General features: G+C 37.1%; 1 protein-coding gene across 9 annotated transcripts in view; it reads left to right on the top strand.

Moving 5' to 3' along the window:
* DNM3 (dynamin 3) overlaps positions 1–21,757 on the top strand; it is a 547,902-nt gene that overhangs the window by 231,945 nt on the left and 294,200 nt on the right. For 5 of the 9 annotated variants that reach the window (XM_072830615.1, XM_072830613.1, XM_072830617.1 and 2 more), the window contains 2 exons: positions 12,193–12,244; positions 13,056–13,085. In XM_072830615.1, the coding sequence (XP_072686716.1) occupies positions 12,193–12,244; positions 13,056–13,085 (82 nt within the window). The remainder of the gene's footprint in view (positions 1–12,192; positions 12,245–13,055; positions 13,086–21,757) is intronic. The other 4 variants (XM_072830618.1, XM_072830614.1, XM_072830620.1 and 1 more) reach the window with 1 other exon arrangement.

Consider the following 21,757-nt stretch of genomic DNA (forward strand, 5'->3'; position numbering starts at 1 on the left):
AGGACTTATTTGAAAATGGACACACACCTCCTTGGCATGCACTTGTTATTTGAATCTCTTATTGTGTGTGCACATGGACAAGGATAGAAACCAATATGTAAAAAAAATTTTTGAGCTAAAAGATAATACAGATTTTCTTCTTTGAATGAATTCAGTTGTGCTCTTATTTTTACAAAATTTTAAACCTCTTATATACTTTTAAAATCATTAAGTCTCAGAAAATTAAACTAAATAAACCTCATTTAGTTTTATGTGTGTTAGAGCTTTAGCAAAGCCTTCCACAGTGACTTGCGTGTAATAGAAATTTATACAATTAAGAACAAACACAGAATAAGAAGATATAAGGTAATTATATCCTACATTTGGAATAAAAGCACCTTATTTTTTAGCTTTCTGTTATATCCTCACATATTTATTTTCATAGAGCTTATTTTTTCTATGTTGTGTTTTGTGTATATTTCTCACTACCTACACTGGGTAAATTGGAGGCTTCTGATGACAAGGATGATACGTTATTTGTGTTTATATCTTCTACAGAGTGTCTTGCAGATAACTGGTGCCCTAAAATTTTTGACTTATATCAGGGTAAAGCATTATATATAGGTATATTTTCAATGTTGTGGATATAACCAACCAAGTACCTATCACCAAGAATATGTCCAAAGGCTCAAGATAACTTGCAGGTCCTTACATGGTTTCTCATGATTACGTTTTAATTTGTATCTGTATTTTTAAATTTAACTTAATTTATTTTCTTAGTTTATTTTTAGTAAATTCTTTTCTTTTTTTAATTTTTTATTTTATTTTATTTATTTATGATAGGCACACAGTGAGAGAGAGAGAGAGGCAGAGACACAGGCAGAGGGAGAAGCAGGCTCCATGCACCGGGAGCCCGACGTGGGATTCGATCCCTGGTCTCCAGGATCGCGCCCTGGGCCAAAGGCAGGCGCTAAATCGCTGCGCCACCCAGGGATCCCTCTTAGTTTATTTTTAAAAATTCAAGTATAATTAGCATACAGTGTTAAATTCTTTAAAAAAATTCCTTTCAAGTGTATAGTATAATGATTCAACAATTCTATATATTTCTCATTGCTCATCAAGATAAGTACCCTTAATCCCTTTTATCTATTTCACTCATCCCCCACCAACCTCCCCTCTGGCAACCACCAGTTGGTTCTCTGTATTTAAGAATGTTTTATTGTCTCTTTTATCTTTGTTCATTTGTTTTGTTTCTTAATTCCACATATGAGTGAAATCATTTAGTACTTGTCTTTCTCTGATTTATTTCAGTTAGAATAATAACTTTCGAGGTCCATCTGTGTTGTTGCAAATGGCAAGATTTCATTCTTTTTAAAGGCTGAGTAATAATCCATAGTGTGTGTGTGTGTGTGTGTGTGTGTGTGTGTACATATACTAAATCTTTAGCCATACATCTATAGATGGACACATGGGTTGCTTGCATATCTTGGCTATTGTAAATAATGCTGAAATAAACATAAAAGTGCATATATCCTTTAAATTGTTTTCATTTTTGTTGGGTAAATACCCTTTAATGGGATTACTGGATCATATGGTAATTCTATTTTAAATTTTTTGAGGAACTTCCATACTGTTTTCCTCAGCGGCTGCACCAGGTTACATTCCCACCAGCAGTGCATGAGGTTTCCTTTTTCTTTTCATCTTTGCCAACACTTGTTATTTCTTCTGTTTTTTATTTTATCCATTCTGACAGGTGTGGGTGATATCATATTGTGGTTTTGATTAGCATTTCCCTGATGATTAGTTATTTTGAAAATCTTTTTATGTGTCCTTTGGCTATCTCTATATCTTCTTTGGAAAAATGTCTAATCAGGTCTTCTGCCCTTTTAAAAATTGGATTATTTGGTTTTTGGGTGTTGAGTTGTATAAGTTCCTTTATATATTTTGTATATGTACCTATAATTGAATATATCATTTGCAATATGTCCTCCTATTCAGTAGTTTTTCTTTTCATTTGTTGATGATTTCCTTTGCTCTGCAGAAGCTTTTTATTTTGGCATAGTCCCAATAGTTTAATTTTGCCTTTGTGTCCCTTGCCAAAGGAGACATATCTAGAAAATATGTTTCTATGGTAGATGTCAAAGAAATTAGCACCTATGTTTTTTTTCTAGGAATTATATGGTTTCAAGTCTCACAGTTAGGTATTTAAACCATTTTGAGTTTATTTTTGTGTATGATGTAAGAAAGTGATCCAGTTTCATTCTTTTGCCTGCAGCTGTCTAGTTTTCCCAATGCTATTTGTCAAAGAAACTATCTTTTTCCCATTGTAAATTCTTGTCTCCTTTGTTATAGATCAGTTAACCATAAAAACATAGGTTTATTTCTGGCCTCTCTTTTCTGTTCCAGTGATATATGTGTCTGTTTTTGTGCCTGTCCCATACTGTTTTGATGATTACAACTTTGTAGTGTATCTTAAGACCTAGGATTGTGACACTTTCATCTTTCTTTCTCTTTCTCAAGATTGCTTTGGCTATTTGGAGTCTTTTGTTATTTCATACAAGTGTTAGTAATATTTGTTCTAGTTATGTGAAAAATGCTGCTGATATTTTGATAGGGATTGCATGAAATGTGTAGATTACTTTGGGTAGTATGGACATTTAAACAATATTGGTTCTTCTGATCCATGAGCATCACTGTGGTTAAGTTTATTACTATATTTGAGAGCAGGGGGTAAGGGCAGATGGAGAGAAAGAATCATGCACAGGCTCCATGCCCAGCACAGAGCCTGATACAGGCCTCCATCCCATGACCCTGAACTTATGACCTGAACTGAAATCAAGGGTCAGATGCTTAACCAACTTGAGCCATCTAGGCACCTCCAGTATTTTATTCTTTTTGGTTCAATTGTAAATGATGTAAATTGTAAATGTTTTCTTAATTTCTCTTTTTTGCCATTTCATTATTAGTGTATAGAAACACAACAAATTTTCACATATTAACTTTTTATCCCAAGTCTATTGAATTTGTGTATTAGTTCTAGTAGTTTTTGTGGATTCTTTAAGGTTTTCTATATATAGTATCATGTCATCTGCCAATAATGACAGCTTTACTTCCTCCTTACCAATCTGGATGGCTTTTACTTCCTTTTCTTGTCTGATTGCTGTGGTTCAAACTTCCAGTACTATGTTGAACAAAAGTGATGAGAGTGGACATCCTGATCTTGTTCCTGCTTTTAGAGGAGGAGCTCTTGGTTTTTCACCATTGACTATAATGTTAGCTGTGTGTTTTTCATATTAGGACTTTATTACGTTGAGGTATATTCCCTCTAAACCTACCTTGTTGAGAGGTTTTTTATTATGAATGGATGTTGTAGTTTGTCAGATGCTTTTTCTGCATCTAGTGAGGTGATTATACGGTTTATCTCTTTTCTCTTGTCAATGTGATGTAGCACGTCGAATGATTTGTGAATACTGAACTACCTTTGCATCCCTGAAATAGATAAATCCTGCTTCATCATGGTGAATGATTTTTTTAAATGTATTGTTGGATTTGATTTGCTAATATTTTTTTGAGGATTTCTGCATCTATGTTCATCAAAGATATTGGCCTGTAGTATTCTTTTTTGTAGTATTTTTATCTGGTTTTAGTATCAGGATAATGCTGGCCTCAGAATAAATTTGGATGCTTTCCTTCCTCCTCTATTATTTGGAATATTTTGAGAAGAATAGGTATTAATTCTACTTTAAATGTTTGGTAGAATTCACCTGTGAAGCCATCTGGTCTTGGACTTTTGTTTTTTGGGAGGAGGGGGTTTTGTTTTTGTTTTTGTTTTAATTACTGATTTGATTTCACTGCTGGTAATGAGTCTGTTCAAATTTTGTTTCTTTCTAATTCAATTTTGGAAGGTTGTACAGATTGTTGGCATTTAGTTTTCCATAATAGTCTCTTAGAATCTTTTCTATTTCTGTGGTGTGGGCTATTATTTTTCATTTCTGATTTTATTTATTTGAGATCTCTCCCTTTTCCTAATGAGTCTAACTAAAGGTTTATCCATTTTGTTGATTTTTTCAAGGAACCAACTTTTGGCTTCATTAATCTGTTTTATTGTTCTTTTAGTCTCGATTTCATTTTTTTCTGCTCTAGTTTTTTATTATTTTCTTCCGTCTATGGGCATTAGGCTCTGTTTTCCTTTTTTAGCTCCTATAGGTATAAGGTTAAGTTGCTTATTTGAATTTTTTTTTTTTGCTTCTTGAGGTAAGCCTGCTTTGCTATAATCGTCCCTCTTTGAACAGCTTATGTTGCATCCCCAATATTTTGGACCACTGTGTTTTCATTTTCATTTCTCTCCATGTATTTTTTAATTTCCTCTTTGATTTCTTGGTTGACACATTCATTGTTTAGTAGCATGTTATTTAGCCTCCGTCTATTTCTGTTATTCTGTTATTTCTTTTCAGCACTTTTTTTGGGTGTGATTGACTTCTAGTTTCATACGATTGTGGTCAGAAAAGATCCATGATATGATTTCAATATTTTTTAATTTGTTGAACCTTGTTTTGTGGCCTAATATGTGATCTATTCTGGAGAATGTGTCATGTAGACTTGAATGTATTCCAGTGTTTTTGGATAGAATGTTCAAATTTATCTGTTAGACCCATTTATTTTTTTTTAAGATTTTATTTATTCATGAGAGACACAGAAAGAGAGACAGGCAAAGACACAGAGGGAGAAGCAGGCTCCATGCAGGGAGCCTGATGTGGGACTTGATCCTGGGACTCCAGGATCACGCCCTAGGCCAAAGGCAGGTGCTAAACTGCTGAGCCACCCAGGGATCCCTAGATCCATTTAGTTTAATGTGTCACTCAAAGATTCTATTTCTTTGTTAATATTCTGCCTGGAGCATCTATCCACTGATGTGAGTGGGGTGTTAAAGTTCCCTACTATTGTATTACTGTCAGTTTCTTCCTGAATGTCTGTTAATAGTTGCTTTATGTATTTAGTTCTTATGTTGGGTCTACAAATATTTACAACTGTTATATCCTCTTGTTGGATTTTTGCCTTTATCATTATGTAGTGTCCTTCTTTGTCTCTTATTTACAGTCTTTATTTTAAAGTCTATTTTGTCTGATAAAAATACTGCTATCCTATCTTTCTTTTTGCTTCCATTTACATGGTATATGTTTTTTCCATCCCTTCACTTTCAATTTACTTGTGCCTTTAGGTCTGAAATAAGTTTCTTATAGGTAGCCCATAGATGGGTCTTGCCTTTTTTTTTTTTTTTTAAATCCATCGGTCACACAATGTCTTTTGATTGGAGCATTTAGTCCATTTATATTCAAACTAATTATTGATTAGTATGTACTAATTGCCATTTTGTTACTTGTTTTCTGGTTGTTTTTGTAGTTCTCTGTTCCTTACTTCTTTTGCTCTCTTCCCTTGTGGTTTGATGGCTTTCTTTAGTGATATGCTTAGATTGCTCTTTATTTTTTGCATATGTGTTATAGGTTTCTAATTTGCATCTGCCCTTACACTCATATATAACATCTTATGCATAAAGCAGTCTAAATTAAGTTGATGGTCACTTAAGTTTGAACTCATTCTAAAAGCACTAGTTTTCCTCCCCCTCCCATGTTTTATGTATATGATGTCATACTTTATCTCCTCTTATTTCATGAATCTCTTGACTGATTTTTTATAGATCTGATTTTACTGCCTTTGTGCTTTAACCTCCAACCTTGTTTTATGAGTGATTAATCTAATACTTTTATTATGTTTATATTTAACTGTGAAATTTTTTTCCTTTCACAATTTTCTTACTCCTGAGTATGGCCTTTTCTTTCCATTCAAGGGATTCCCTTTAATGTTTCTTGTAAGTCTGGTTTATTTGTGATGAACTCCTTTAACTTTTGTTGTCTGGGAAATTCTTTATCTCTCCTTCTATTCTGAATGATAGCCATACTGAGTAAAGTATGTTTGGTTGTAGTTTTTTTTTCTTTTCAGTACTTTGAATATATCATGCCACTCTCTTCTGGCTTGCAAAGTTTCTGCTGAAAAAAATCAGCTGAGCCTTACCGGGTTTCCCTTGTATGTAAATGTTTTCTTGGGGCAGCCCAGGTAGCTCAGTGGTTTAGTGCCGCATTCAGCCCTGGGCCTGATCCTGGAGACCCAGGATCGAGTCCCATGTTGGGCTCCCTGCATGGAGCCTGCTTCTCCCTCTGTCTGTGTCTCTGCCTCTCTCTTTCTCTATGTCTCTCATGAATGAATAAATAAAATCTTTAAAAAAAAATGTTTTCTTTTCTCTTGCTGCTTTTAAACTTCTCTCTTTATCACTATTTTTTGCCATTTTAATTATTATGTGTCTTGAGGTGGACCTTCTTGGGTTGATTTTTATTGGAGGCTCTCTGTGCCTCCTGAAATCAGATACCTGTTTCCCTTCATAGATTAGGGAAGTTTAGAGCTATTAATTTTTAAAATAAATTTTCTCCTTCCTTTCTCTTTTCTCTTTCTGGGATCCCAAAATGCAAATATTATTATGCTTAATGAGTTCCCTTAACCTATTCTCATTTTTTATTATTCTTTTTTTTTTCTGTTCATTTTAGTTTCTTTCCAGTACTCTGTCTTCCAGCTTGCTGATCCATTCTTCTGCCTCCTCAACTGTACTTTTGATTCCTTTAGTGTATTTTTTATTTCATTTATTGAGTTCTTCATCTGATTGGTTCTTTTTTATATCTTCTATCTTTTTGTTGAAGGTCTCACTAGATCCTCCATTTTTTTCTCAAGTCCAGTAGGTGTAATTACTTTGATTTTTTTTTTTTTTTAATCAGGCATATTCTTGTCTTTGTTTCATTTAGCTCTGTTCCTGGTGATTTTGTCCTGTTCTTTCATTTGTGACGTATTCCTCTGTCTCCTCATTTTGTCTGTGTTTCTATGTATTAGGAAAAGCAGTTATGTCTCCTGGATCTTAAAAGTAGTAGTTTTATGAGGTAGAAGCCTGTGGTGCCCTGTAGCACAACGTCTTCTGTTCAGCAGAACCAGGCACTCCAGAGGTGTCTCCTGTGTGGGTTTCATGTGCCCTAATATTGTGGCAGCCTTCTTTGCCTTCAGTCCAGTCAACTGCAATGGCTCACTTTACCTGTTGTGGGCAAGATTTGGTCCCTGTGCTGTTAAGGGGCCAGCCAGGGGTGCCTGTGGACTTGTAGTTGGGTGATGGGGCAGTCAGACCAGAGGCCTGCCCTCTCAGCCTGTTTGTTAGGGTTGACCCCAAACTGCAGGGCTTTCCCTCTGTGCTGCCTCCCTGGAGGTTTTTATTGGTGGGTGGGGCTGGCAGTTAGACAAAGACCCCTTCCCCCATACCATTGGGACTGCAAATGCACTGATCAGCAGGGCACTCTCTCTACACTGTCAGTTGTAAGGCCAGGCTGCTAGGGCTGCAGTGGAGTTGGAGTGTGGTTATCTTCCTCTCTCACCAGGACAGGAGTCACTTTGGAGTGGTGCCAGTCCCTGTTGGGGCTGCTTGCAGGATGAGATGCAGTAGGAGCCACTTTGGGAGGACTCCTACAGAGTGGAGGGTTTTGGATGGGGTGAATTCACAAGAGAATGCAGGGGTGGGGTGCACAGTGTCAGCAAGGTAGGTGGAGCGTATTGGTTTCCAAGATGTCTGATCAAGATGTCAAGATCTAGGCTTGGGGTAGGGGTAGGCAGGTAGGAAGAAATGGCATTTTATAGCTCTTTTGTTCTTGGAGAACTCTCCTAAAGATCTCTGCCCCTCTAGCATGCATTCTGAAATTAGTAAATAAATCTCCTTCCCATAACCCCTTGTGCCTTTTCAAACTGCTGCTTCTATGCTGTATCTAGGTGGGATTGTTTGTTGTACTGTCTCATTAGGGGCAGGGATTCAGATTCTTATCTCTCTCCATAGCTCCCAGACTTGAGTCTGCCAATTTTTTAAGTTCCAGAGTTAAGTCTCACTGGTTGTAAAAAAACAAAACAAAACAAAAAACAACAAAAAAACCCAAAAAACTCACAAAGTTAAGTTCCAAGGGTTTGCAAAGCCAGCTGTTATGGGGACTTATATTCCTCCTGTAGATCCCCTGTGCCTGGGATCCTTGGTATAAGGTCTTCTCTGTGCTTATGAAGTCCTTCGCATTTTTGCTTAGTCTCACCAGGAGTCTGGCTCCCCATGGCATCTTTGCCCCCTACATTTTTTGATGTGACGTCCTCTCTCTGATGAACTGTGGAAAGTCTATTCTGCCAGTCTTTGGGTTATTCTCTGCTGTGGTTGCACTGATGTGGCTGTTATCCAGGTGTGTTCCTTGGACCAAGTGAACTTGGGATCCTCCTACTCTGCTGTTTTCCCAGGAGTCCTCCCATTTTTAAATAAATATTTTGAAATGTTTTTAGTTCAATCATCACAGCATACATAAAAATTATTATAAAGAATGCTTTATAACTAGACAGTTTATTTTTTATTGTGTTGCTTATGTAGTAACTTCAAGTACTAAATACATCTTTAATAAGTATCTTTGTCTTTATGGAGCCAGTTGCTGTGAAAAGATTATTCTTTAGGTCAAAAGTAAAGTTAATTTAGGATTTGGGCTTTTTAAAAAAAGATTTATTGATGATTTATTTGAGAAAGAGAGAGAGAGAACATAAGCAGGAGGGGCAGAGGGAGTGGGAGAGAGAGAATCTGAAGCAAACTCTGTGATAAGCACTGAGCCCAACACAGGGCTTAATCTCACAACCCTGAAATCATGATCTGAGCTGAAACCAAGAGTCAGATGCTCAACCAACTGTGCCACCCAGGCACCCCATTTTTTAACACTAATACTGGATATTGGCTTATAAAATATATCTCTATTTACTCCTACATATTCTTAGAATATGGTAGATCCTAAATATGATTATTTAGTAAATAAAGGTTCTGTCAGTGGAAAATCTCTTTATCTACTGTGTAGGTCATAAGCTTCTGAGAATAACTTTGCATCTCAAGTAATCTTGGATCTAAGGGGAACCTAAGAAATTAGTCTAATCCCTCACCCCTTGTCTCTGTCTGCACACATACACTCACTTTTAGATATGACACTGTGCTCTGTATGGCCATATTCTTTGCACAGAGAATTATCAACAGTCTCTAACTTTTGCTTTATGTTCTATTTTTCTCCTATGTGATTTTAAGGGGAATCTACACATAATTCAAGGGTCCCCTATAGTTTGCTTTAAACACCTGTGGGTCTATTATAGTTTGAAATTATCACCATTAGTAAGTGATTTATTTAAAAACATTTCCTCTTAAGAAAATCCTGAACAATTATGGTACTTGGAAATGTTGACCATAGCTGTGAAGGTGGCATGGTCACACTACAGTAGTAGCTGGTCCCAGCTCTTCCCTGAAGGGGCGGATCCTTCAGGCCCCAGAGGAAAAAAGCATGGCCAAGATCTGAAGCCTCAGAAGAGAAATACTTTAGATGTACTCCATGCTTCCAGGCGTTGTGGGCAGCGAGAGGGCAGTGGGCACATCGACCCCTGGCCATAGCCTGACACAAACTTTATTGTATTTACAACCTCACCACAAAAACCCGAATAATGTAGATTTGGATTATGTAGAGAAATGGTTGGAGAGAGATGAATTTCATAGTGACTAAGAGAAGCAAGCATTTAACTAAAAACTAGGAAAATAACAAACAGGAAAGAAGGTCAGACCCTGATATTAGCAAATTGAAAAGCAAAACAAAAAATACACATAAAATGTCTTTAGTAATCAAATACTGTGTGCCCTTTTACCACTCATGCCTTCCTCAACCTCATTTGAATGTAGTATATGTTTCTTCCTGAGAGTGAAGAGAAGCAGCTTAAATACATCACAGTAGATTATAGGAGATTGCTATTTTGAACAGCTGTTCTAAATGTGTGATTTGTGATCTGCTACTGAACCACAATATCCCATCACTTTAAATGGCTGATTAATGACTTTAATCTACATTTTCTCTATTTTAAACTATTTCATCACTAAAACAGCTTCTAAAAACTATTAAACAACTAATGAGAGGGTCTGCTTTTCAGAATTACCACAATGACTTGTGATTTCTTGTATCAATAAGTGTTTACTCAAAGAAAGCCTTCATTCTTTTGAGATATAGAATAACATAGCACATAAATATCTGGGCTCTGGAGTTAAATTTTTGGGGTCATATCTAGCTCTTAATCCCTCTATGCTCATGTTGTAATGATACCAATCTCATTGGACTTCTTATTCAACAGATGCTTGTTGAAGCCAACTGGGTGCCACATAGTTTCTAGGCACTGGGGGCATGGAACAGACAAACCCTTTGCTCACAAGAGCTTATGTTGTAATGGAAGAAGACAGAAAATAATACACACAGAAATCAGTAAACTATATAGTATGTTTGAAGGCATAAAGTGCTATGGAGAAAAATAGAACAGTATAAAGAGGATGAGACTACTGGAAGGGAGGGATGCAATTTTGAATAGGGTCATCATGGTAGGTCTCATTGAAAAGATAAATTTGAAAAAAGACTTCAAAGAGGTGATGCTGAGAGCCATGCCGATGTATGGAGGATGCATATTCTAGACAAAGGGAATAGGTAGCATAAAGGTTTTGAGGTGGGAGCATGCTTGGCAGGTCCAAAAAAAAGAAAGGAGTCTGTGTGGCTGGACCTCTTCCATGAACAAGTTGGGGAGAGTAGATGATTTAAAGAGGCAGAGGGTGGGAGGTCAGTTGAGTAGGGCCTATGGACCATGGTAAGGACTTTCACCCTGGGTAGAATAGTATTGCATAATAGTATAGAATGTTTTGAGCAGAATGGCAGAAGGCCCCTTTTTTTAAAAAAAGGATCACTTTGGCCTCTGTGTTAAGGATTGATGTTTGGGGGACAAGTGTGGAAGCAGAGACCAAAATAGGTGATCAAAACAATAAGATAACCATGGCTTGGACTAATGTGGTAACAATTGGGAGTGGTAAAAAGATGTTGAATTTTATTTAATTAAGTAAATTAATTAATTTTTAAAAGATTTTACTTTTAAGTAGAAGTAAAGCCATCATGGGACTTGAATCTATAATCTCAAGATCAAGAGTCAGCATGCTCCACCAACTGAGCCAGCCAGGTGCCCCAAAATGTTGAATTTTAAATAAATTTTACTTTATTTTAAACATTTATTTATTTATTTATTTGAGAGAGAAAATAGGAGTATTAGTGGGGCAAAGGTAGAGAGAGAATCTCCAGCAGACTTCCCATTGAGCATGGAGCCCAATGTGGAGCTTGATCTAATGATCCCGAGATCATGACCTTAGCTGAAACCAAGAGTTGGACGCTTAACCAACCAAGCCACCAGTCACCTGAATTTTGAATACATTTAAAAAAGTAGAGTCAATAGCATTTGGTCATGATTGGATATGGAGTGTGAGAGAAAAAGAGGATTTTGGCTTAAGCACTTGGAAATATGGAATTGCCCCTGAGGAGGGGAAAACTGTGGTGGAGCAGGTTTTAGGAAGGAGATCACAAGTTCAGTTTTGGCCTATTACATTTGAGATGCCCATTAGACATCCAAGTGGAGAGGGTGAATTGTCCAAAACATTTATGAGTCTGGAGTTAGGGGATATAGGTCCAAGCTGGAGATCACTATGGGAACTGTCAGAATGTTGTGGAATTCAAAGCAGTGAGACTGGATAATAGCACGAGTTTGGGATCTGGAATCAGATGACTTGATACCACCACTTATTAGCTGAGGAACTTTGGGAAAGCCACTTTGCTTCTCTGTGACTCATTCTCTCCTCCTATAAAATGAGAAGAATAATAGTAACTACTTCATGGAGTTAAAATAAAAATTTAAATCAAAGTCACTAATACCTGTAAAACACTTAGAACATAACATACTCAATGAATGTGAACTGTTCATTTTCACTGCAGCTATTCTGTATACCTCCTAGAATACCCGAAGTCCTTGCACAGACTCATGTGATTAATGTGGCAATACAACTTTTTATCCTGTGATTTATGTTTATGGTTTGGTGTGGTTAATTGGTACTAATTCCCCTGAGCTGGTCTTGCTTCCAGACTTAAACTGGCCTGGATTTTTGGTATTTGCTCTGCCTGAGTTGTTGATACATTTTGAAAACCTGTATATATTTTAATATGTGTTACTTGTTCCAAAAAAAATCTCATGAGTTTCTTCAGCGATGGTCTCCTTTGCTTTTCTCAGTGCTCAACAGAGGAGCAGTCAGGTTCACAAGAAAAACACAATTGGAAATCAGGTAGGAATTTTTAGAATAATCAGTGCATGCCTGCCCCAGAGAATTGGAACTCAGTCGCTTGATTATTTTTTAATGCAAAATAATCGTGTGCAAACTTTGCTGAAAATGCAGCTTTTTGTTTTGTTTTTGCTTGTAAGGTTTTTGGAGTGTGTTGCATTTTATTTATTTATTTATTTTTGCTATTTTATGCACTTTATGATTTATTTTAGATAACTTTTCTGCTATTTGCTCTGCTTTTCACAATTGACTCTTTGTGTCCTACTTTGCTTGCTTATGTTACCCCTAAATTTGATTTAACATCAAATCTGTGAGTCAGTTCAAGGTTAAAATACGGTGAGTAGTTGCATGAGCTTCTGGTGCTGCTGACTAGTTCACACATTTGCACAGCTTGGTAACAGTGAAGGGACAGCTCATAAAGATGGCAGTTGTTGGATTGAATCTCTGCCACAAAAAATTCCTGTTGGTTAATGAAGATGTTAATTCCTAAGAAGATCTGATCTTTTAGGTTTTTGTGTTTTGGGCTGACCCGCTGTCTCTAACTAATAGCGCTCTGCAGAGATTGCATTAACTCTGACAGTTTGCTGTTTCTTTTATGTTTTATGTGATAATGAATATTTGTATTGTTATTTCTTTTCAAGTCAAAACAATGATGATTTTACGTTTTTTTTAAATTCAGAGGTACAATTATTGAACAAATTGAAACCTCTGCTCTAGAATTTTTTCCATTGTTTTGAAAGGAGAAGAGGTAATAACAGACTTTATTTTAAAAACTTTTTTCTGAACTAAAGCATATAATTCTTTGCTATTTCAGGGAACCAATCTTCCGCCTTCAAGGCAAATTGTACGAGCTAAGTTCTGTAAGCTTTACTGTTGCTTTTTCATTTAGCTTCCCAAGGGCACAGTTTGTCTTTAACTGATTAACTCAACTAGCGCTTGCTACTAATTTTTTTAAACTTAGGTTGTCTTGTCCGTAACACTGTATCATTGAAATAAAAATCCTCTTAAGAGGGTTCATCCCTTCACTGCTAATAACTTGCTGTGATTGAAAGGTATGAACTAGTTAACTCTAAAATGCTATAATAATAAACCCTTAACATTGTGGGTGCTTTGATATTTCTCTAATTTTAATGGGCCTTAAAATAATTAAAATCATTAATGATCTTCATCTCTGTCTCTTTGTGCTATGTTGTTATGAGGCATAAGCCTTTCTCTACAACTTGTATAATCATATTTCCAATAAATGTAGTTGGTGCTTCTAAAAGGTGGGTGAATATTAAACATCTGATTTTGTTGTATATGTTGATAAGCCTACTCAATTATATGTATTCATTAAAAAATAAAACAAAACCAAAATCACATCGATTGTTATCTTATATGCCTTTAAAGTTGAATCTTTTAAAACCAGATATCCTATCTTCATTTTATGGAAGTGTAGAGATACTATAAAATTACTGGCATAGGCATTAAACAACAACAACATTACGCTCCCATTTGTACCACAGATGAAGCAGCCCTAAAGTCTTTTTTCATTTGTGCTCAAGTTGAGAATGAGATTGGAGCCTGGGCCAATTATTTGCCCCTGACGTTTTGGAAGAAAGACTTTGGAACTAGACATTACTGGGTTCAAATTCTGCTCTGTCACTTAGTAGCACTGGGACCTGGGACAAACTGAACCTGAGTTGTATGATGAAAAGAATAGAAAAGAAGAATAAAAAATATATCTGTAGGATGATTGTGAGAATTAGAAGTAATTTCCATAAAGAGGTTTGCATCTGGGTACTGGATGTGTGCCCTGCAAACAGTATTTCCCTTGCTTTCAGCAGGCAGGTGCTGTTCTTGAAACTTTCGGAATAAAAATATAAAAATGTAAGAAAATTACAAAAGTTATCAAATGAGAACAATGAAACGTTTGGGGAAATTAGAAGCTTTGGCAAATTATTCTGAAGATTGCAATGCCCAGATTAAGGCTTGATGTGTCATGGATTTATACATAAAACTTTCTTCATGATCGGAAGCTCTAGCTCATAGAAGTTTATATTTATTGGAAAAGCAATAGTATAGTGGCATGAATGCATATTTTAAAACCAATCTGAAAGGAAATTCAGAACAGTTTTCGATTATATATTGCTTCCAAATGCTGAAATAATGCTAATTGTGTTTCTGTGACTTTACTTTCATTGAGTACTTCAAAGCCCACACAGTATGGAAGTCTTTAATTCAAGATAATAGAATTGGGTGAGTCTTATAACAGAATATAGATCCCTACCCAAAACACTTGGGGCCAGCTGTGCCATTAATGTCAGAATTTTTTGGATTTTAGAAGAAAAGTATATTTTTTGGATTTTAGAAGAAAAGTATATTTTTGAATTTTAGAAGAAAAATATATTGCATATATCCTATATTACCCAATATTCATGTGGGGTCAAGAGTCAGCACCCTTTAATTAAACACGTTATGTTTCTTCATTAAAGCAAATGAACAATCATCACACTAAGTGGATTAAATGAGAGATAAACATTTTCATATCAGGTTATATTTTGCTGCTAAATTTTTGTTTTGTTTTGTTTATTTGTTTTACTTTTCTATTTTAAATGTTTTTAGAGAAGGAAAGAGAGAGAGAGAGAGAGAGAGAGAGAGAGAGAGAGAGGCAGGGGAGGGGCAGATCAGAGGGAGAAAGAGAATCTTAAGCAAGCTCCAGGCCCAGTGCAGAGCACAACACAGGGCTTGATCTCACCACTCTGAGATCATGACCTGAGCTGAAATCAGGAGTTGCTGCTTAACTGACTGAGCCACCTAGGTGCCCCTATTTGTTTTAAACAAAAACCTTTTGGACACCTGGGTGGCTCGGTGGTTGAATGTCTGCCTTCAGCTCAGGTTGTGATCCCGGGGTCCTGGGATCGAGTCCTGCATCAGGCTCCCTGTGGGGAGCCTGCTTCTCCCTCTGCCTATGTCTCTGCCTGTCTCTATGTGTCTCTCATGAATAAATAAATAAAATCTTTAAAAAATTTTTAAAACCCCCAAACCTTTTACTTTGCAAGTAAGGGGTTATGAACCTAAATATCTTATATTCCAGGATCAAGTTCTGTAATTACAGGCAGTACAGTATATTTTAGAAAATCTTTTATTACTTTTTGCTACTTAGCAGAAACGAACCATACCTATTTGAAATCATTTTCTTTACGAATATGAATGTCTGAGGTTGGTTTGAAGTTTTTGCCGATTAAGAAGCTCAAAGCCAGGGACCCTTGGAGCCCAGACTGTTAACTGATGCTGCTTTTTATGGTTGGTGGGGCTGAAATACCCTGTGCTATGATGGTTCATCCATTGTGATATTCCCTTTGGGCTCCTGGTTATAAAAGATCCTGCTGTACAGAGTCTGCTCTGAAATATTTTAGAAGGATTTAAGGAAAGCAAAACCCCTCTTTAAAGACTATCTTGTTCATTTATGGCTGCCCAGAAATTTGTTGGCTTGAAATTTCCACAAGTTGATGTCAACATTTATACAAAAAAATGTGAGCACACGATTAGCTTAAAGTTACACTGCCCGATAATTTAAATGCAACCTTAATTCATCCCTTCACTCATCAGTTAAGTATTCAAAACCTAAGAGTATAAAAAACTGTGGTAGATGTTTAGAACTGAAAGATGAATAATTCATGGGTCCTATCCTCAGGGACCTCACAGCCCATGGGGGATGATGGTAAGTAAACAAACTGAAGTCTACCTCTTTTTTTTTTTCAAGGCAACTTTCTTCTGGTCCTTCAGGTCACATTGAAATGTCACTTCGGGAATATACTGGCCCTGACCATTAGATCTAAAATCACCTTCCCTCTCTTGTGTCTTGACATTATCTATTATCTTCTTATGTTGTTAATTATTTTTTCATCTTCCTTCACTAGGGCCTCAGCTCTACTGAAGCTTTTTTTTTTTTTTTTTTTTTTTGTGATGCTGAAAGCCATGGAGTATCATTGTAAGGTTTCAAGTACAATCATAAATTTTAGCAAGATGAGTCTGCCTGTATGTAAAAGGTTTTGAAGGGAGGACAAGGTTAGAAAAAGGAGATGAGTTAGGAGGCTGTTGCAGACAAGAGATTATGGTGATCTGGGCTTGGTGTTTGTGCTGGATTTGAGGAGAAGCTGATGCACTGAGGAGGATTTGTGATGAACTGGATGTTGGGGAGAGGACTTGTCATCATCAGCAATGCTGTTTAGATATCTGATTTAGGACAGGTGAGATAATGGTGCTCTCCATGGAGAAGGAATTATAGTGAGAAACTCAGATTTGGATTCAGTTAGTAAGGGTAGATATGTTGAATATGAGTTACTGTGGGAGAAGGAAGTAAAAGTGTCCAGAGAGTTGTTGGATAAAAGTGTCTAGAGTTGAGAAGAGACAGAGAACTATTTATCTCAAAGGTAGTAGGAAGCCATTGAACAGTTTTTAGGGAAGGGATATCATCTGATTTGTATGGTGGAAAGATGTGTGTCGGCCATATGGGATGATTTGGAGGAGTAAAACTAGAAATGTAGAAATTGGTGAAGATGTTTTTGAAATGATTCAGGTAAAATACAAATGTTGGTAGCAACTGGCATGTAGACAGGAAAGATCCAAAATACATTTAGAGGGTAGGAAGAGTTATAAATAGTTGTGGAATTGGGAGAAGGGAGTTCTCTTTCCAGGCAATGGCTCAGGACATACCCTGACAAAGGGAGTGCAGGGGAAGAAGAAGCAGATTTTAGGGGAAAAGGTGATGATTTCGGTTTCAGATACATTTTTTGGTGCCTATTGGAGATGTCAATAGGGTTAAATTTCAAGACTTGTCTGGACTGGAAATATGTTTTACAGCTCTCAGTGTATACGTGGTAGTTGAAATCATGGAAGTAGATGAAATTGCCTCCAGTGGATAAAAGCATGGAAGAAAATACAGGATTTAAAGGCTAATGGAGAAATAAAGAGTTGGGGCAGAATGAGAAACTGAGAAGGAATCTAAGGAGTAAAAGAGAGGTAGGCAGACTTGGAAAACGGTATGGTGAGAGCCAACAGAAGAGATCGGTTCAAGGAGCGGGGGGGCGGAATGACCAGTTAATATTGAATGTTTCCTAGAGATCAAGAATCATTGGGGAAGTTGTCAAAATAAGTGGACTGGTAGGAGGTCCTGTGAGGTGCTGGGGGTCACCTGAGTCATTACCAGTCCTTTTGGTCTTGTGAATGACTCTTCTACTCTATAGCTAAAAGGTAGCATTACTTTTGTACCTTTCAGCTAAAATAAAGCTGAGAAACCAGACAATGGAATTGAGCTGAGATGAGTTTTTTCCAGGGAGGCAGCAAATGTAGTCAAGGGAACAGAAGGGAAATTTTGAGAAGATAGGTTGAAATAAAGGATTGTATAATCTCATATGAATAGTTTTGATTGCTGTATTAGTTAGGAAACGTTAACCAAATATCAAACAATCCCAGAGTTTCAGTTCAATCCCAATTCCACCCCAGAGGTCAACTCCATAACTTAACAAACAACAATTTAATTCAGTGAAGGTCACTGAGGTGCTGGTGGTAGGAGGTGGGGGGCATCCCGCTTTACATGGTTGGCCATGGACTTTAGAATCCTCTTTATTCTTCCAGCAGATGGGGAAGAGGAATAAGCCTGAGTGAAGGAAGTTTTTAAGGACAAGCCTGAAAGTGTCACACATTTTTTGCATTTCCATTCCATTGATTGATCAGAAGTCAATCATTTGGCCTTGGGGAAACAGAAACAAACAAAGGCCTTGGCCTTGGGGAAATATAATCTGAACTTGTGCCCAGAATAAAAAAAAAGACAAAAGATGGACTGAGAATGGAAAGGAAATGAGCAAGCCAGAGGAATGAGCAAGCCAGAGGAATGAAGAGTTTACTGAAATTGGAGAAAGAGTGTACAGCAGTCCCCTTTTATCTGTGGGGGACCCACTCCAAGAGCCCCGATGAATGCCTGACATTATGTGTAGTACCAAACCCTACGTATATGTGTTTTTTCTATACATACCTGTGATGAAGTTTAATTTATAAATTAGGCACAGCAAGAGAATAACAATAAGTAATAAATTAGAATAATTATAGCAATATACCATAATAAAAGTTGTGTGAATGTGGTCTCTCTCGAAATATCTTACTATACTGTAGTCATCCTTCCTGTGATGATGTGGGATGATAAAATGCCTCTGTGATGAGAAGTGAGGTGAATGACACAGGCACCATGGTATAGCATGAGAAGGAGGCTCATCTGCTTCTGGGCTGCAGTTGACAGTGGATAACCAAAACCACAGAAAGCAAAACCTCAGATAAAAGGAAACTAACATACCAGGATGATGAGGAAAAGGTGGTAGGATTGGAGGGTGACGTCAGGGAGTGGGATGTTGTATCTCAAGGCTGGCAAGAGAATGCCCCTGGAAGTCACAGGGGTTATTAGAATAAGAAGGAGCAGATATTTGGAGAAGGAGAATGACAAGTGATAACTGTGGATATTGGTAGAATATTGTTTGTCCTCAGAAGCCATGGGCAGCTGAAGAGAAATGGGGATAAAATTTCTGAGATTTAAGGCCTAGGATATATTGAAGCCAGGAGGATTACATGGCTGATAATTCATTCCTTTAGTTATCAGAATCTAGGGCAGGAAGGCACAGCTGACATGCTCACTGGCCCAGACTGCATCGAACTGTAATTGTAAAATTAGGAAGAATTTTTCTTTAGGCAGGGAACAGAGCAGGTGCTTGCAGGAGCCTGAATATTAGAGTACCTCCTAGTCCTGGGCCTGTTTGTTTTGTTTTTCACCAATGTGCCTTCTATTGCTAACTTGAGATTGGAGTATGAAATTCAGCTTTCCCAAACTTACAGGTCTCCACATTATTTGGATTCCCAAATTTCTTGAATTGTTGGCTACAAGCAGAGAGGACCTTTCTCATCAAAACAGGTTTTTCTTTCCTCCCTACCTTCTTGAAAGCTAGTCTCTTTTCTGTAGGACCCCCTACAGGTCTCAAAAGATTATCAACACACCCCAACATCCGGAAATTGTCCTACCAAGTTACCTAGTTATTCAGCCTCTGTAAGTACATGGTTTGGGACCAATATTAAAAGAGGTGAGAGTTTACTTGGCTAATTTATAACTGGTTAGGAAGTTTGCCAACTTCCTGGGCTACAGCAGAGGGCGCTGCCCATCCCTCTCTCTTCCCTGGTCAGTTTAGCTAATTCTACCTTTGGGATCTGACACTCAACTCCCATACTCACCTGACTTCCTGGTACTGTTACCTAGATGAGTATTCTTTCAGGTGTAAATTTCAGAAAGCTTAACTTACACGACCTTGGGGAAAAAAGTGAATTAATTAGTTTACATGTTTGAATATTTCGGAAATAAGGTACCCGTGGTTCAAACTGTTGGAATGAACCATGATGCTGAACTCTTTCCTTTTTTACTTTTGCTTCTTTGCTGTTGGCTCTGCTCTTGGGCCTCAAAGGACTGCAGTATGACAGCTATCAGCCTCCAGGGGATTTCCTACTTTGTCCAGCAGAAATAAATGAATCTTCCTCCCAGAAGTTTCAGAAAGACTCCTGAAGTTCACTCTGATTGATCAGGTGTGGATCTGTGCTCATTCGTGGGCCAATCCCTGGTTCCACAGGATGAAGTGTACTGATTGGCTCGGGCCAGATCACACGACCTAAGGAGTAGGGCTGGGCTGGGCTCCTCTGACAACAGTCTGAACTATTGTTGAAAGAAGAGGGAGTAGACCCTGGAGGATGTGTATTAGAGATGATGGCTGCAGGTACTTGCTGAGCATTGTTTGTCTTCACAACAATTTCATTTGGATAATAGGATTCTTAGGTATATTTTCTTCTTAAAGAAATATAACATGGTTAATACCACATTATTAAAACCCTATGGTTTATTTACTGATTAATGGTTGTTTTTTTTTTTTTTTCCCAGTTCATCCTCTGATTTTCTCTCCCCCTTCATTTTCCTCTTTCTTTCCAAAAAACATTTCTGTTGACTGTATTGAGAGGTAGTATAATGCAGTGGTTCTTCAGAGCTAGAACTCTGAAGCCACTGTGTGTGGCCAGGAGCAAATATTTAACTTCCTGTTCCTCAGGTTTCTAAATAAGGTGATAAAAAATAGTAACTGCTTTATGAGGTTTTTGTAAGTATTAAATGAGATAATACAAGTTAGGTACCTACAGCAGGGCTTGGCCGATAGTAAGCCCTATATAAAGTGCTTGTTATTATTATTGTTATTGCTGTATATTTGTATTATTTTGCTTGTCTTTAAGAAAGATAGTTAAGGGAGATCCCTTCCCTGGATGGCTCAGAGGTTCGGCCCAGGGCGTGGTCTTGGAGTCCGGGAATCCAGTCCTACATCAGGCTCCCTGCATGGAGCCTGCCTCTCTCTCTGCCTATGTCTCTGCCTTTCTCTCTCGGTGTCTCTCATGAATAAATAAATTAAAAAAAAATCTTTAAAAAAAAAGAAAGAAAGATAGTTAAAATAATTGCTTTTATTTTCTAATTGAGCCTTCTCCTCCTTTGGAAATGGGAAGATTGCTACAAAGCAACAATGAATTCTGCATATCCATATGGTTTGTGGATTAATTTTTGAAGACAGCTTTCTGAGTGCAGAACAAGAAAGATACCCTCCGCCCCAATATTCTAATAAGCAGTTCAATGTATTTTTGAATATATATTATAAATTTTTAGAACCAGTTAGATTTCTTCATCAAGTTCTTTTAATTAAAAGTACTTTAAAAAACATTATTTGTAGGAAGAATTTAATTTTTGCTCTCTGTTGATCTTCAAGGTAGCCAGTTTTAATGAAAACCCTGTCAATGTTATACTGGTGTTTCAGTGCTTTTTTTTGTATTTTTAGAAGAAGTAACTTAATAATTAAAAATTATCAAAGATTTGTGGCAAGATACAATATATAGTTTTATATATACAATATATATTTTTACGACTATATGGTGCTTCTCTGTATTTATTATATATTATATAGATGCCCCTTATTATCAAAGAAATGTAAATGTAATTTTTATTAGATATAATAGATTGCATTTTAGGAAACATTTCTAAAATTGTGCAGTTCAAGCCAGTAGGAATCTAACTTGTCATGCCAATACATGCATATATCACAGCTGCTTTAGCATGTATCATGTATAATAAGATCTGTTGTGACTAGGTGTGTTTCTATCCTTTAAGGGAATACAGTGTTGTTTGTTGCCACTTAGTCTGTTATTTAAATTTTTAGGTGTATAAACTTATTCTGAGACTGCCCTTTTCTTTGGCGTATTAGTTTTCTAGGGCTGCTGTAGCAAAGTACCAGAAATCGAGTGACTTAAAACAAGAGAAATATATTCTCTCACAGTTCTGGAAGGCTAGAAGTCTGAAATCAAAGTGTCTTTAGGGTCATGTTCCCTGTGAAGGTTCTAGAAGTGAATCTTTCTTGCCTCTTCCTGGTGGCTGGCGGCTCCCGGCACTCCTTGGTTTGTGGCAGGCTGACTCCAGTT

The sequence above is a fragment of the Canis lupus genome, chromosome 6, assembly GCF_048164855.1.
Source record: "Canis lupus baileyi chromosome 6, mCanLup2.hap1, whole genome shotgun sequence".
In the NCBI taxonomy this organism is placed as follows: domain Eukaryota; kingdom Metazoa; phylum Chordata; class Mammalia; order Carnivora; family Canidae; genus Canis; species Canis lupus.